We start from the raw sequence: 15215 nt of genomic DNA on the forward strand, positions 1-15215 counted from the left end.
CAGAAAATGGATACGGAGTTGCTACGTAGAAGAACCACAGATGCACTGGTGCATTACCTGAAGTTACTTCCTGGTGATGTGTTAATGAATATGGACGATCTTGATGATCTTATTGGTTCTCTGGTGGATGATATGGCAGCTAGCGCCAATGAACTCCTACAGCAGAAGCCGGCATAACCTCTGGTACACATGTGACGGCTAGAAGTGCGCCAGAGAGAAACAAAACCCTAAATGGAAAGCAGAGAAGTAGAGTATGCAAAGGCTTTGTAGTGGGGGTACCTCTGGGAATGGAGGCCTAGAGAAGGTAAAGTAGGACGAAGGCAGTGTAGGAGGAAGAATCAACAGGCGAGAAGGAAGGTCGAAGAGGGAGGGGATGGCGATGGTGGACGAAAGCTTGAAGCCATGAAACATTGAGGTGATGGAACTCCCGAGGACACGTCAAGCTCGCATGTGCTACTCCAGGCAGATTTGACTTCCTTGCAATGAGCAACACCACACGTGAAAAACAAGGTGAGGGATGGCGCGCATGCTCAAATGCTGAGCTCTCACAAGCCCCAGTCCGTACTCTGCGTTCCTGCAAGATGGCTTTAAGCAAAATTCGCACGCCTTCTCACCTCAAAAAGTGCTAGCCGTCCATGTGAATGCCATCCGTGAAAGAACGCCCAAGCTAGCCCAACACTAAGGCTTTTCCTTAGCAGGCCAAAAAAAGTTTTGGATTGGCTTCTTACCTAAGGCCTTAAATAAAAGGCCAACTTTAGGCTAGCCAGTATGTCTACGAGCTTCTGCAAGTTCTTTTGCACAGACAATGCCAGTAACACAAAGGCCTAATGTGAAGTGATCAGAATTCTGTGTAATCTCTCTCTCTCTCTCTCTCTCTCTCTCTCTCTCACACACACACACACACACACACACACACACACACTCACACACACTATCATCCCACGATAAGTATGGAGGGTAAGGCACTGATCATGTCTGAAGCAAGCGCGGGGAGGGCCTTGCGAGGCTCGTGGCCCATGCTGGACATCGAGGAGTCATCAAGCCTGGGCACCCAGATGCTGCTGCGGCCACCCACCGATCTGAGTTTGATGAACTCCAACCAAGCAGTGCTGTCCGTTGTGTACTGCTTTTCCACCTCTGAGGAGTCGGCCTCATTTGCCAAATGTGTGCAGGAGAAGGGCTGGAGCATAGCCACCCTCCTTCATTCCAAGCTTTGTGAATGGGGTGTCAGCTGTGATGCCTCATTCGCCATGAATAATGCTACACAAGAGGTCTCCGAGCAAAAGCTCAGCAGGAAGGTCTCTCGGGCATGCATCACTCAATGTATTTACATGCCCCTCTCCTGCTTCCAAATACCCCGAAGCAAAATGGTACTCTCTGAGGTCGCTTTGGAGCGGGCCCTTGCAATCCAAGATTGCGCAGACGCCCAAGATTTCCTGCGGAGCTTTGGCCCTTTTGCTTCCGAGAGTTTGCACCAGTTGGGGGGCGTCTTCTTCAGCGAGGTCGCTGTGGAGTGCACGGAGAAAACCAGCTTGTCGGCTTTCATGAGCCAGGCACAACAAGAGATGAAGGGGAGCTTCAAGGGAGGTGTTCATGTAACGCTTCTGGCTAGTCTGGGTGCAGAAGCGTTTGGACAGTCAAAAAAAACGACGGACAAGAACTCCAGTGACAGCTCTGCAATCAAGCTAGCCAAAAGAGTTGAGAAGACATCAGTATTGGGGCCGGCGGACGCAGTGGATGCTGCTCAGTTTCGGCAAAAGCTGAAGGAGAATCCGCATTGCATGGCAATCATTGACAAGGTTATGGATGACAGGAACACCTTGTGTGGTGTATGGGATCTCCTCGTACAACATTCACATCACGTTCTGGAAGCTCAAAACGGTCAGCTTCCATCTGGCTTATCGAAATGGGGCCCGGAAGCAAAGGATATATCCGTGAAGCTTAAGAACGCTGCAAAATTCCTTTGTGAGGGGTGGCTGGAAGAAGCAACAAGTCGCAGCAATGCAGTAATGTCTCCTCCGTCATCTGCTGCTGCAGAGGGTTACTTAGCATTGATCAACCAGAGTAGGCTCTTCTTGGCCAACTTGTCATCAGACCCCATCTTGTTGCATTTCAGGCTCTTACATCCCCCGGCACAGCCTCTCGCACAGTTGCCAGACTCACCTAAGGACCTAATCCAAGCTTTAGAGCAGCTGATTTCAGCTACTGAAGATCCAAATTATAGGACTGCAGTCAAGCATAACATATCTCAAAATGTTGCAGATGTGCTGAAATCCTTTACCTCAGGATGGTCAGGAGACTCTGCCATGCATTCTATTTCTGAGGAAAGGCTCACAGTGTTCCGCAATTATGGGTTTCATCCTCATAGTGGTGAGTGGGATTCTCAACTGAACCTTATCCAGCTCAAGAACATGATGCAGGAGCTAAAGGACATCATTCCAAATGACCGAGCCGATGGGTCATCTATGCAGGAACACATTCCGACATCTATTTGGGGGGAAGATCTGATTGACCAGGGTAGAAGTCCTGGTGCGTCAGCATCAGCTAATTCTTCCTATGCAAGCTCTGATTACCAATATGAGTTCCGATACTTCGGAGATGTGCTGGTGGACAGGAGCCTGTATGAATTTCCTGCAAGCTGCATATTGCAGAGCTCAACCCAAGGCAGGGCAGCAGATACGCAACAACTGCAGTTCAACTTCCGCCATGCTGCTGCCTGCCGCTTAATCGACTGCCTTAGGCATCGATTGAATCCCCTCAAACATATGTTGCAGGGCAGCAGCACTTCTTCATCTTCGAGCAGCGATCCCACATCGGATAACTTCTGTTGGGAATCTGATGACAATGAGCAACAGCAGCTCACTGATGAGGAGCTCCAGACCAATATTCATACGGGGGTTTCTCCTCTAGAGCTCCTCATCCAGATTATGCAAGGCTCAGACTTGTCTACTCAGATTGCAATTTGCGACTTGCTACTCTCCCAGCGTTCAGCAATTCCCCTCATCTTTCCTAGTGACATCCAGCAGCTGAGGGTAGCAGCTCATGAGGGTGCGCAACGCGAGGCCAAAGTTAGATTGGTGCAGTACACACATGCATTGAGCTTTGTGAAGGTGAATTTGGAAAATGAGCAGACACTGTGCATTGCAAACGACACAAGCTTACCCCGGGTGGTATTCATCTCTAATAGAAGAGTGCAAGAGTCACATGCTGCAATAGTTGCAAGCCGTGTCCTCAGCTGTGACTTCATGAGCCAACATCTCCGCGAGAAGATGGATCGGCTGACACATGAGATGACTGTGATGGAGGTGGGGGTTGGCTTCGTTCCTTCTCGCAACATGGCACCGGCAGCCAAATCTGCAGGCCAATCAGAAAAGTCCGAGTATATGGCCTGTGTTTGCATTCAAATTACTGGGGATTACAGGAGAGTGATAAGCTTTGTAGGTGACATTGCAGATGTGATCATTCTGGAGCTGGAGGGGGGGTACTGCGCAGAAGGGCAGCAGTTGCGTCTTCCAATGCAGTCCTCTTCCAGAATCTTGCAATGGCACGAAACAGCAACAAAACCAGGATTTGATAAGACAAATAAGGTGTTATGGGGACAGGAAACCTTTCTAGTTAAAGGAATTGGGAAGTTTTTGCAGGAGCAGATGATTAAGGCGAGTGAGATCCAGGACAGAGCCAGCATTGCAGATGTATGCATGATACATTTTCCTCTGGGACGTGAGCAGCAGCACATGAGCTTGGAGGAGTCTCTGCAAAGAATGCTCTCGCATTGCGATTTCCAGGGCATGAGGAAGAAATTGAGCCTACAAAGGAGCCTCACAGTGGAGGCAGACGCTTATTTTGCGGGTCTCCAACTGCTGCACGATCGAGCTAAGAAGCATGAAAAAGACAAGGCATGTAAAAAGGAGAGAAATATGCGCTTGAGGTTGGCCAAACAAGTGTTGAGCATGCCTCTGATGAAGCTCTTTTACCATGTTCTCAAGCAGGGCGCCGTCTCGCCACGGAGGTTCGGAATAATGTGGTTAGAAAGAGCACTCTCCGAGAAGATGTCCACCATCCTTGAGGATGCTTCCCTGAGCGTTGACAGACTTTTTGAAGCCTTCAACAGAGACCGCAAGAATGAGCGGGTCAAAAAGCAGTATTATGAGGCAAAGCAAGAATACGTGGACAAGAGTGTTGGGCTAGAGAATCTGTGGAGGGAAATGTGTCATATCTTTGAGGCTGATCCTGAAAATCAAAGGCAGCTGGCAAGGCTCGCAGCGCAACACCTCTTAGATGGATTTCCCCTCGAGATTCTCGACGGTGATGCGGGTATGTATTGCAAGCTTTGGGTAGAGAGTGTGCTTGTCGAGCTAGACTCCATGACCAAGGTGAAACCAACAGGCAGGTCGGCTCGCATTTTGGTGTTGAGTGTGATGGGACTGCAGAGCAGCGGGAAGAGTACAATGCTAAACCTCATGTTCGGGAGCCACCTGAGAACCAGTGCAGGGCGGTGTACTCGGGGTGTGTACATACAACTAGTGCCATCAGAGCGCCAAGAGTACAACTATGTGCTTCTGCTAGACACAGAGGGGCTAAGGTCTCCTGAGTTCTCTGGGCTGAATGCATCTTTAGTGCGGGACAATCGGCTAGCCACCTTTGGGCTTTTGCCAGCAGATGCATCCATGTTCATGGTGTGCAACGAGGACGACAGCGGGCTGAAGGAAGTGCTTCCCATGGTGCTTCTGGCGTTCCGAGGCTCTGCCATTGCTGAGGAGTGTGGGCAACGGATCAAAGCCAAGGTGGCCTTTGTCTACAGGAGTGTGGATATCAATGATAAAAAGAAGCTCAAGGGGAGTACACAAAAGCTTCATGAGCATTTGATAGAGGCTGCGGAGCAGGTGCCTCGCATGGGAGGCATTCTCAGCTTGTCAAGTGCTAATCATTGCAGGGCCCAGCTGACTCCAGGGAATGGCTCATCACAGATGAATGCAAATATTCAGCAGCAAGTAATCAGTGAAGCCTTGCTCGCAGACTTCCGAGTGAAGGACTGTGATGAGGAAAGTGATGTGAAGTTTTTAGGGAACTTGAAAACGGGGAGCAAGCCGCCTACTGACACCCCGGAATGGGCATATGGGGAAAGCGTGGTTGCACTGAGGGAGTACCTTCACTCAAGGGTTGTAAACGACAGCGCTGGAATATGGAAAGCCTTATGCTTCAAAGAATGGGCTCATCGCCTCGGGCAGGTCTGGGAGTGCATTTGTAGCGCTGACTTTGAGCTTAGTTTCGCTAGTAGAATGCAGTACGCCTCTTACTTGGAGCTTCAAACGAGCCTTCAGCTGCCCCGTGCAGTGGTTTGTAACAAGTACCAGGAGGCTTTCAGAGCTTTGGAGAAGAGAATATTGAGGGAGGATGCAACTAGCCAGGAAGGCGCAGCCAGCAGTAGCATGGATCATCTGGAAAGCACTGTGTTGGAAGCAGATGTGAGAGTTGTTGTGGACGGCCAGACCCGGGAGGTGGAGAAAATCCTGGATATGCAGAAGAGCTATGCCCAATGGAAGCTGCAGGAGCTGGAGAATTGGAAACGTTTGTGTGAAAGCACTGAAGATTGGTACAAGAAGAGGGTTCGAGACTTGGTTAGTGGTGTCCTGGGGTTTGATAAAGTGGTAGCCAACTATCAGCGGCAGTGCAAGTCCATACTGGTGGATGAGATTGAGAGGGGCCAATGGGGTGCTTCAAGGCAAACCAAGTTTGAAGGCCTGTTCAAAAGAATCCTGGATGATGCAGAGAGAAAGCATCCACAAATAGCTAAGGACGTCCGCAAGAAAGTCCAGGATAGGTATATCCAGTCCGGTGTGGGAAAGGTGATTGACATGCAGGATTCTCAGTATGGCGAGTTGGCAGCATGGCCCAATGTTAGGAATCCAGCAGCTAGCCAGCCACAACAAAATTTTCTCCAGAGGACATTAAACATTTTTTCTTGGGGCAATTCCGGCGAGGAGCCAACAAACATGTATCCAGAGCTGGAGTTGCCAAAAAACATGTATCCAGAACTGGAGTTGATGATTGATCGGCAGCTGAGAGATGCAAATCAATACTCGGATGTCATCGTGGATAATGTCATCAGCGCCACAAGAGAGATTCTAGAAGCACGAATCCCCAAACTCAGCAAAAAGGAGCAAACTACTGCACATATTTGGGTGAAGGAAACTCTGACGAGCAGGCTGAGAGTCATACAGAGCGAATGGGATAAGAGTCACAATGTAGTGGAGAAGCTGAAGAGTCAAGAGATTAGAGGTGAACTGGAGAACTTCTTTGCTGATCTGTGCAAGGGGTTGGAGGCCACTGTCCTTCTAGTGAACCAGTTGGAGCGTAGCTTAGAGAAGGAGCTGAAAGAGGCCCACCGTGCTGCTGTAGTGCGGACTGTGGTCAGCAACCTGGGGACAGAGAGCTGGGTCAGAGATTGGCGGTCGATGAGGTCCATCCTAGATTATCACCTTCTCACCCTTATGGAAACGGGGGAAACTGACAGGCTGCTCATGTATGTAAGCAATGGACCCTTGCATTTTAGCGAGATGATGAACGCACTTGTAGGGCATGCCATTGGAAGAGAGATGGTCAAACAAGAGTGGGCCGCTCTGGTTCAAAAGGTGCAGAATTGTCTGAAAGAGGAAGCCTGGATCAAGAATCCTTCTGTGGAAGTGTTCTTGGCCGCTCTCAGGCGTAGGCTGGATGCTTGCGTGGATGGAAAGCTTGCAAATGCAGTAACGAACATCCATGTGAAGAGGGAGGACAAGAGCCGAAATCTGGATCGTGAGTTCTATGAGAAGAAACTACCAGAGCTGTGCAAAAACCTGCAGAGAATGACAATGCCAGTTTTCAACCAGATGTTGCCTGACCTGATAAAGGCTGTGATGCAGGAGATGTCAAGCGTACCGGATGAGAACTGCCGACCCAGATGTGAAGCCCGTTGCCCGGCGTGTGGCAGCATATGCTACCATGCCAAAGGGCATAGTGCTGCAAAGCATAACACGATACATCAGCCTGCAGGTCTGGCTGGACACAAATGGTTTCGCAAAATTGCGCTGGTGGAAAGGTCCTGCCTTCAATGTCTGGAGACGGCAGTCCGTATGGTGCGGGAGGATGGCGCCAGAGTAATACCGTTCTCAGAATTTGACAAAGAGTATCCCGAATGGGATATGCCTACCAGCAATGAGGCCAGCGCAATCCAGATGCGCGAGTGGATCTTCTTTCGCTACCAAAGGGAGCTGGTGGATTACTTCAATGCTCGCCGGGCTGGCCAGAAGTTTGGGCCGGCCGAGAATATGCCTACCGCCTACAACCACGATCGTGCCCAGCTTCAAGCCCGACTCCACAACACATTGCGGCCCAAGTTTCCAAATGAAGATGCCTGGACCCAGTTCATACAGCTGCTCAAAACATTCTAGCCTAGTCTTGTAGATCAGAGCTGGCACACAACAGACCGCAACTTTGTGATTGATTTTCCTACATACCCACCCACCTACAGTCTAGCCCACATCACTGATTAAATAATCCTCTCTCTCTCTCTCTCTCTCTCTCTCTCTCTCTCTCTCTCTCACAGCCAAGAGAAAATCTTCGATAAAAAAAACAACTCAAGAGCACGATAAGTTGTACTAAAGCCAATAACCATAGAGGTGTCATCCCAGAAACATGCACCCTATTTCTAGGTTTTCATCTCTCTCTCTCTCTCTCTCTCTCTCGCGTATGTGCATGTTATATGCCCAAGTGCAATTGGAGGAGTGGGTCTCATGGGTAGCAATGTTTGGCACAGCACTAAGGGTTTTGGTGGCAGCAGAACAACCACTATGAGGGAGCAAAGGCTGGAGAATTTAAATAGACATGGGGATAGAAATGAAAATTGTTTTATTAATGAGATGAGTGAGTCTAGAATGGTCAAGTGTTGGGGACCACTGTCTATGTATCTCTTAATAAGTTACTAATTGTATACAAGGTATTCTAGTAGTATGCATACAAGATACCCTAATGTCATCATAGAGATATAGAGAATCTTTAGGTTCCCACGACCATGTGATACATAATTCAAGAATCCAAATAAAGAATCATGTGATGTTGGCCACCTTCCCTTTAGATCATACGGAAAAGAGTGAAAAACCAAGTTTTTTTCCATATTTTGCTGAAGGAATGGGCACCCTATCATAAGTAAACTCCTCTAGGACCCCCTCCATGCCGTTCCCTTCCCACCTATCCTTAGATTTGAGAGGAATCAATTGGAGCCTCTTATTGGATCCATTTTGGTAAAAACACCTATTTTGGGCTTTTTTGCCTAACACATTGTCCTGTCAGCTCACCACGTTGAGCACTTTCTTGCTCACACAAAATTATTTTTGGAAAAATTTCTTTAATTCCTTACTCCTAATTAGTCTTCTCAAGCTTCCATGGCTGCACTTCATTCCCTTCCCCTTGCTTGTGAGTATGTGCAGTAGTGAACTGCTCACACTATGACTAACACAAGTATTAAGGACTCATTATGAATTCCCATTGTCCATCACAAGATCCAATTTATCCCATTTGAATTAAACATAAAACCTTGGAACAATACATCTTTACACCCCTCCCCAAACAAAGATCTTTCATCCTCACATATAGACATCTACTTCTCTACTATGCCTCATTCATCACCTCTCTCTACCACCACTCGTGAAATGGAAGCCCAATATAATTAAAATTCCCCAAGAATCTAGATAATTTTTTGCATGTAAGCAATGAAGTGGAACCATCTCAAGTGGCAAAGTGAAGCTTCTAAGAGGAGCATCTACAAGGTCAAGGTGGTGGCTCCCCAAGGCACCTTAACGTTGCCCCCTGGTTTGGCTTTGCAATTGTAATTATCCCCAAATGTAATCATGAAAGAAAGACTATATATAGAGCACCAATCTCATCCATGGGAGTCCGTTCACATTTTAGATTACTCTCATTAGGCAGTTGGTGAAACACTAAGCTACCACTAGTGGAGTGGTTGATCAGGAGCGTTTCCATTCACATCGTGTGGTAAGAAATCTTAGTTTTGTGTGTGTGTTTTGGTACATGAAGCCTCCCCCTTGATGGAATTGAAATGTCTATTCTACTCCATTTTATCTTGAAGAGTTTATAATCCTTAAGTTTTTTGCTTGTTGGAGTGTGCATTTTGCAAAGCATGGGTGAGTATGCGGGATGGTATGGAGGTTTTAATTTAGATCAAGGCATTGTGGTTCATTCCATTCATCCTTCCTCCTTTCCCTCTTCTACTCTTCAAAACATTCCTTTTCTCTCTCTCTCTCTCTCTCTCTCTCTCTCTCTCTCTCTCTACCTTGCTAACACTAGGCACTCTTGCATCTTGAGCACCACCTTTTGTTTGTGAGAGAATCTTCTATCATATATTACCACCACACATTTCAACCATGCATCAAGTGGTAAGAGATCTTGAGGGTTTTCTTCTTTCTTCTCACAATCTCTCCCTTTTAGGCTTCTCTTGATTGTTTGATTGCTTCCTTGGTGCATGGCTTTGTGTATATATTGTGATTGCATCCACCTTTGTGATACACCCTGCTGATCACTTCTAGCATGTCTCGTCTTGTTCATGATCAAGAACACAACGAGCTCAATTATAATAGATCAGCTTCTCTAGGCATAATGAGAGTAGGTGCTTGATCGGTCATCATGAATCCCATGCTCAATGTTTTTGGTGATTTTTGTTTGGTCTCTTGTGTCCTAGATGCATTCCAAGCAAGGCAGTTCCATTATTGTATACCTCCCTTTAAGAGCTCATTGTGCATCATCTTGATGTAGATGCCACTAGGTATGTTTTTCACACTCGCCTCTCATTGGTGCCCCCACTGAGGAGGGATCTAAGACCTTTAGTTTACAAGATTCATAATGCTTGATGGATGAGTAGTTGCAAGAATTCTCTAATTGGACCATGGAGGAAGAAGAGGTGCATGAAGCTCTAAAGAATTTAATTGAAGTCCTCCTTCTCCTCCTTCTTGGTTTCTCTACAATAAGAATTCAAGAAATAGTGAAGCGTACATCCTCTAGCTAGCCCGTTCCTTATTGGGGCTCCAAGCACAAAAGTTCAAGAAGATGGTAAGTTTCTTTCATTGCGATCATTTTCTATGCACATCCCATGAGTGTATCCGAAGGTGACGAAGGGACAATCATATTCTTCCTTAACATTTGCATGGTGTTACGACGTTGTGCATCCATAGAAGGAAACTAACAGAAGATACCACTTCCTATGTGCTATCAACTTCGAACAAATGTGGGAAATTGCTATTGGATTACCCCGGGTGATATGTATATCATATGCTGAGTACTGAAGATAAGTGCTCGTAGCAACTTGGGCGATGCTCAAACTCCGATGATCATGAAAAACAAATCATTGAGTAGGCTATGGAACTCCTATTCATCATCATTGGTGGCCAATTTGGCGGAGCTCCACATCGACCTGTCACATCAGTAGCCCCATTCCTACAATGGCGGCGCCGTTGTTTTTTTGGGCATGAAAGGAGAGGTAAGCCCGTGATTAGGAAGGCAAGAGGAAGGACATGATACAAAGTCAAAGAAGGGGCGATTAATGGAAAAAAATATCGGTCGCCTCTCCTCTCTGGACTAACTTTTGTCTTATCTCTCTCCGTCAACTCAATGAATCAAGGAAAGAGAAGAGGAGGAAGGGAAATGTAAAGGGTATGAGAAGAGGAGTGTGGAGCAATAAAGAGGGAGAGATGAGTTCTACAGAGATTTGAGAAGAGATAGATCAAGACAAAAGGAAAGCAAAGGAGAACAAAGGGAGCAAAGGAGTGTGGAGCAATAAAGAGGGAGAGATGAGTTCTACAGAGCTTTGAGAAGAGATATATCAAGACAGAAGGAAAGAAGAGGGGAACAAAGGGAACAATCATAGAGCGAGCGATCATGATTGCTCTATGATTGTTGATGGTCGTTACCATCGCCTGCACTGTTTCATGTGTAATCCAGGTCATGGTGCCGTTAACATCCCTCTTAATCTTTATAAGGAGCTTAAAATTCCCAATTAACACCTAGTTCAAGTAACAGGTTGTTAACAGCAGTGTTTGGGTATCCTTAGGTAATCCAAGTGATGGTGTTGTTAACAGCTTGCCTTGGCTATTGATTAAGCTATACTCTAGATTTATTTATGATTATGGTGATTGCCAGAGCCTCCCGTGTTTATTGTTCTCTCTCTGTGACACTGTGCATAGCTAGAGGCCCCGTGCCTTCTTGGCTCACCTTTCGAACACATACATTAGGAAAAGTTTGGACTAAAAAATGAGCCTTGTAAGAAATGCCAGGTCAGCTTAGAGAGAGATAATAAAAAGTCCCTAATTTCAATTTTGATATTCGCTTTCAAAAAAACTCGGATATCAGATTTGGGGGGTACGTTTATTAAAACTCTCAAAAAGTGTTCAGACAATGATAACATACGACGGCTCCGAATTGAACGCCGATTGTCTGAATCTTTTGGATTTTTCAAAACTAAGATTTGGCGCTCAACGAGGTGCATTGAATGTTATTCTTCTTCTCATTTTCGCGTCTCTCTTGCTTTCCGCCTGCGCGCAGTCTCCTCCTTTAAGCTCTCTTCCATTTGCTTCACTCTTGCGCTCTCCTCTGTTTTGAGCTTTCTCATTCACCAAGTCATCTCAATGTCATTATCATCTTCACACAGAACTCAGACGAGGAGTCAAAACGATGTGTATCATATGCATATCGAACTGTCCAGAGAATACGAGCCCCTCCACAAGAAGAATAAGCGAGGCATCCTTTCAGAAGCTTCAAAAGAGAACTTCAGATTTCAAGGTAAAAAAAGCGTCGATCTTTGGGTGGATGGCAGGATATATCCTGAGCATCCTATCACCAACTCAACTCCACCGTTTAGAAACATAATGTCATTGCAGAACTATGTAGGAGACGGTTATTCTGGTTTATATGGCTACACCAAGAATTTGGCGGCCAAAAGTGATATTCTTAAGCTTGAGAGAGACCTTGCACACAAAGAAATTTTTTTCTTGAAGCAAACTGTGGTAGAGTGCGCTCAACAAGTGAAAGGCAAGGACGAAAGCATGACGTAGCTCACGCAGGATCTCAGAGAAAAAAATACTGTCTTGGGTCCTCGGTTAAGAGAACGACAATTACAAGACATTGAACAACTAAAGGTTGGTAAGGGGGTTTGAAGAAGAGGGTTAAAGCAATCAAGTAAGATTATCATTCAAACAGGCAAGGCTTCCCCGAGACTTGGGCTGTTGACCCTCCCCAGTCTGATCCTCTAGCGAGGCCTTTGTAGCATCAGCATGCTAATTTAAAATTAAATGCAAATATAAAATAAAACCTGCATAATATTCAACCACTCGACACTTGCGGTTATGAAGTGTACACTTGTGATTTGTTATCCGCAAGTGCACTAGCAGCTTAAGACAACTCCTAGAAAATATGTATTTCTTGGAGGAGTCCAAATTGATATCCTTCATGTGAACAAAACAAACTCCTTGTATCTCGACAATGCCACCAGACGTTTGCTGCTGGTAGGTCTGCTCAAAAACTGATAGGTAATGTTGCGCGGAGACAATCCACTCATGCAAAGAAAAATCTGGATTTAACATTGGCCTGATCTTTGTCTCGCGCTGATGAAGCCCAATGCGGTATAGAAAATGAGATAGTTTGTCTTGGAGGGCATCCTGAGAGCAAGGCACTTCCTCCTCTGCTTCAACATTGAAGGGGTCCATAACGGAAATTCAAAAGCGAAGATAGACGAGAGAGCACAACATCAAAACAAAGGGCAAATGGGGGAGCAAGTCATATTTATAGGACTCCCAAGGACAATGATGACATCGATTGACGTGCATCATGGGGCCGGCGTGCATCATGCAGTTGCCGTGATGATTACGCCACGTGTCAGCCACTGTGGAACGGGCGCGCCACAACGCGAAAGTGGTGCCGCCACACCAAAAAAGCACCGCTATCGCGTTTTGGCGCGACAACTTGTTGTGGCGTCATAATACGATAGAGCCAGTCAAGAGTACTGCGGTCCGCCTCCTCGCGTTGTGCCGCGACGCCTTTTTTGTCACTCCACGTGTGCATCATGCCGTTGCCTTGATGATTACGCCACGTGTCAGCCGCCGTGGAACGGTCGCACCACAACGCCAAATGGGTGCCGCCGCTCCACAAAAGCACCGCTATCGCGTTCTGGTGCGACAGCCTGTTGTCGTGTCATAACACGATATGACCAGTGCAGAGTATTCTGGTGTGCCTCTTCGCGTTGTGCCGCGACATACCATTGTTGCTAGGGCAACCCGTTGGGGCGCTGCTTTCCTCGTCGTGCCACCCTGCGAATAGGCAGTGCCACTAATTTCGACACCACCAATATCGGTTTTGTCCCATTGTGCCACTGGGCGCGTAATCATTATGCCCGCACGCTTCCCGTCATACCTCGCGATGTCATGATTAATGCAGCTGCCTCTTCTCATTATACTTATTCCGCTAATATAAACACCCCCCCCCCCCCCCTTTTTTTTTCTCACCGTTTTTTCCGAAGTGTCTCTAGTGTCTCTAGTCAATCTGCCTTGTTACCCACATCCAAATTTCCATATTTCCTCGCATTCTCCTCGTTCAGGTCATGGCCCGCACAAAGCAAATAGCAAGGAAGATTTATCATGGCCAGTCTGTTCCGCAGGGCCAGGGTAGCTCGTCTACAGTGCAACCGTCAACATCGCATGTGATTTCGGGCAAGACCATGCCGCAGTTACGTGCAACAATGCGAAGAAGAAGATACGAGCAGAATAGGAGCATTTTACTCGAACTTCGTAAGCTCCAAAAGCACATTTCATTGGCAATACCTAAACTGCCATTCTAGAGATTTGTTCTGGAGATTTGCGAGCAACACAACCTGAATTTCCGGTGGTCTCAAAGTGCAATGGGGTGCTTGCACGAGGCCGCCGAGGATTTTTTTGTAGAGCTTTTCCAGGACGGCTACATTCTCTCGGCCCACGACCATAGGACAACATTGATGCCGCGAGACATCAACACACTTCGCCTTCTCAGGTTCAGGTATGACAAAACAATACCACCTATCGGTATTTCAGACCAAAAGATGGACAATATTCTTAGAATACCACCTATTGACAAGGTCAAAGTTCGTGAAGTGTCTACACAAATGCATCGATACAGCACCCGTCTCAACACCGAGCGGGACACAACAGAAGACTATAGTGAGAGATTGGAGCAGTTACGCCTTGAGATGATTGAGGAACAAATGGCAGATGCCATCAGCGACGCCAACGATGATGATTTGTCATTGCTGTTTCCTTATTTCTATGTTGGCCTTCCTGTGTGGGGACGCATTCTTTGTTTTCCTTATCACCCCCACGAGATTACAATTTTACAGAACCGGACGAGGGAACTCACAGACTCAATCATCAATTGCTTGCTTTGGTGCGTGCTATGCTTTTTTTCACAATAAATTCTTTTTATATATTCAATTTTGTATGACACGAATTTCTTTACAGTTTCAAATTTGCCTTGGAATATGCAAGATGATGTCGCCGTCCTTGACTCGAACCTCTCGGTCATTTTGACGGCCGAGGATACATCTTTAGTGGAAGTAGTTGACTGGTTCCAGCCAGTGAACATGGATACGGAAAAAAATTTTGTTCTGGCTTATCATGAAGGGTACACAATGTTTTCAATAGTGAAATTATTTTATCTTGAACTCTAATTTATTGTGATGACATATGTTTATTTGTAACAGATCTCATTGGAGTCTTGTTCTCTTACACCTTGAACGAAACCGGTGCTACCTTGCTAATTCATCCCATGGATTTCATGGTGAAGCACGTAGGTAAGAGGTTTTGTATTTTGTTCGACATCGCGTAGAATTTTGTTAAAAGTCGCCTATGAAATTTCATTGTAATTTGCGCAAATCTGTTCGGAAGCTTGTGTCTGCTCTTGAAGCTTTAACGCAAGAGCAGATATATGAGAATCTTACGATTATTAGTTACAAAGTCCCTAAGTAGGACGATGCCTACTCTTGTGGATGGAGGGTCTTATTCAATGCATAAATTTTGTTAGGGTTCATGCTTGATGGAAGTCGTAGAAGTGTAAGCATTTGACACTCGTTTACAAATTTGTATCTTAATAAGTTAGTAGCTATGTTAATAAACATGATTTTCTTAACGCAGGTAAGAAATTTGGCA

General features: G+C 46.3%; 1 protein-coding gene across 1 annotated transcript; it reads left to right on the forward strand.

Moving 5' to 3' along the window:
- Positions 1 to 274: 274 nt before the first annotated feature.
- Positions 275 to 8537, forward strand: LOC147454352 (uncharacterized). Its single transcript, XM_086516344.1, has one exon. It carries the CDS (start codon positions 951 to 953, stop codon positions 7428 to 7430), a length of 6480 nt encoding a protein of 2159 aa, XP_086372470.1. The 5' UTR covers positions 275 to 950; the 3' UTR covers positions 7431 to 8537.
- Positions 8538 to 15215: the final 6678 nt, after the last annotated feature.

The sequence above is a fragment of the Adiantum capillus-veneris genome, chromosome 7 (assembly GCF_014529385.1).
Source record: "Adiantum capillus-veneris isolate H3 chromosome 7, ASM1452938v2, whole genome shotgun sequence".
Classification (NCBI taxonomy): Eukaryota; Viridiplantae; Streptophyta; class Polypodiopsida; order Polypodiales; family Pteridaceae; genus Adiantum; species Adiantum capillus-veneris.

Excerpts from the sequence above, each read along its gene's own strand:
- LOC147454352 (XM_086516344.1), top strand. The coding sequence starts at position 951 with ATGGAGGGTAAGGCACTGATCATGTCTGAAGCAAGCGCGGGGAGGGCC.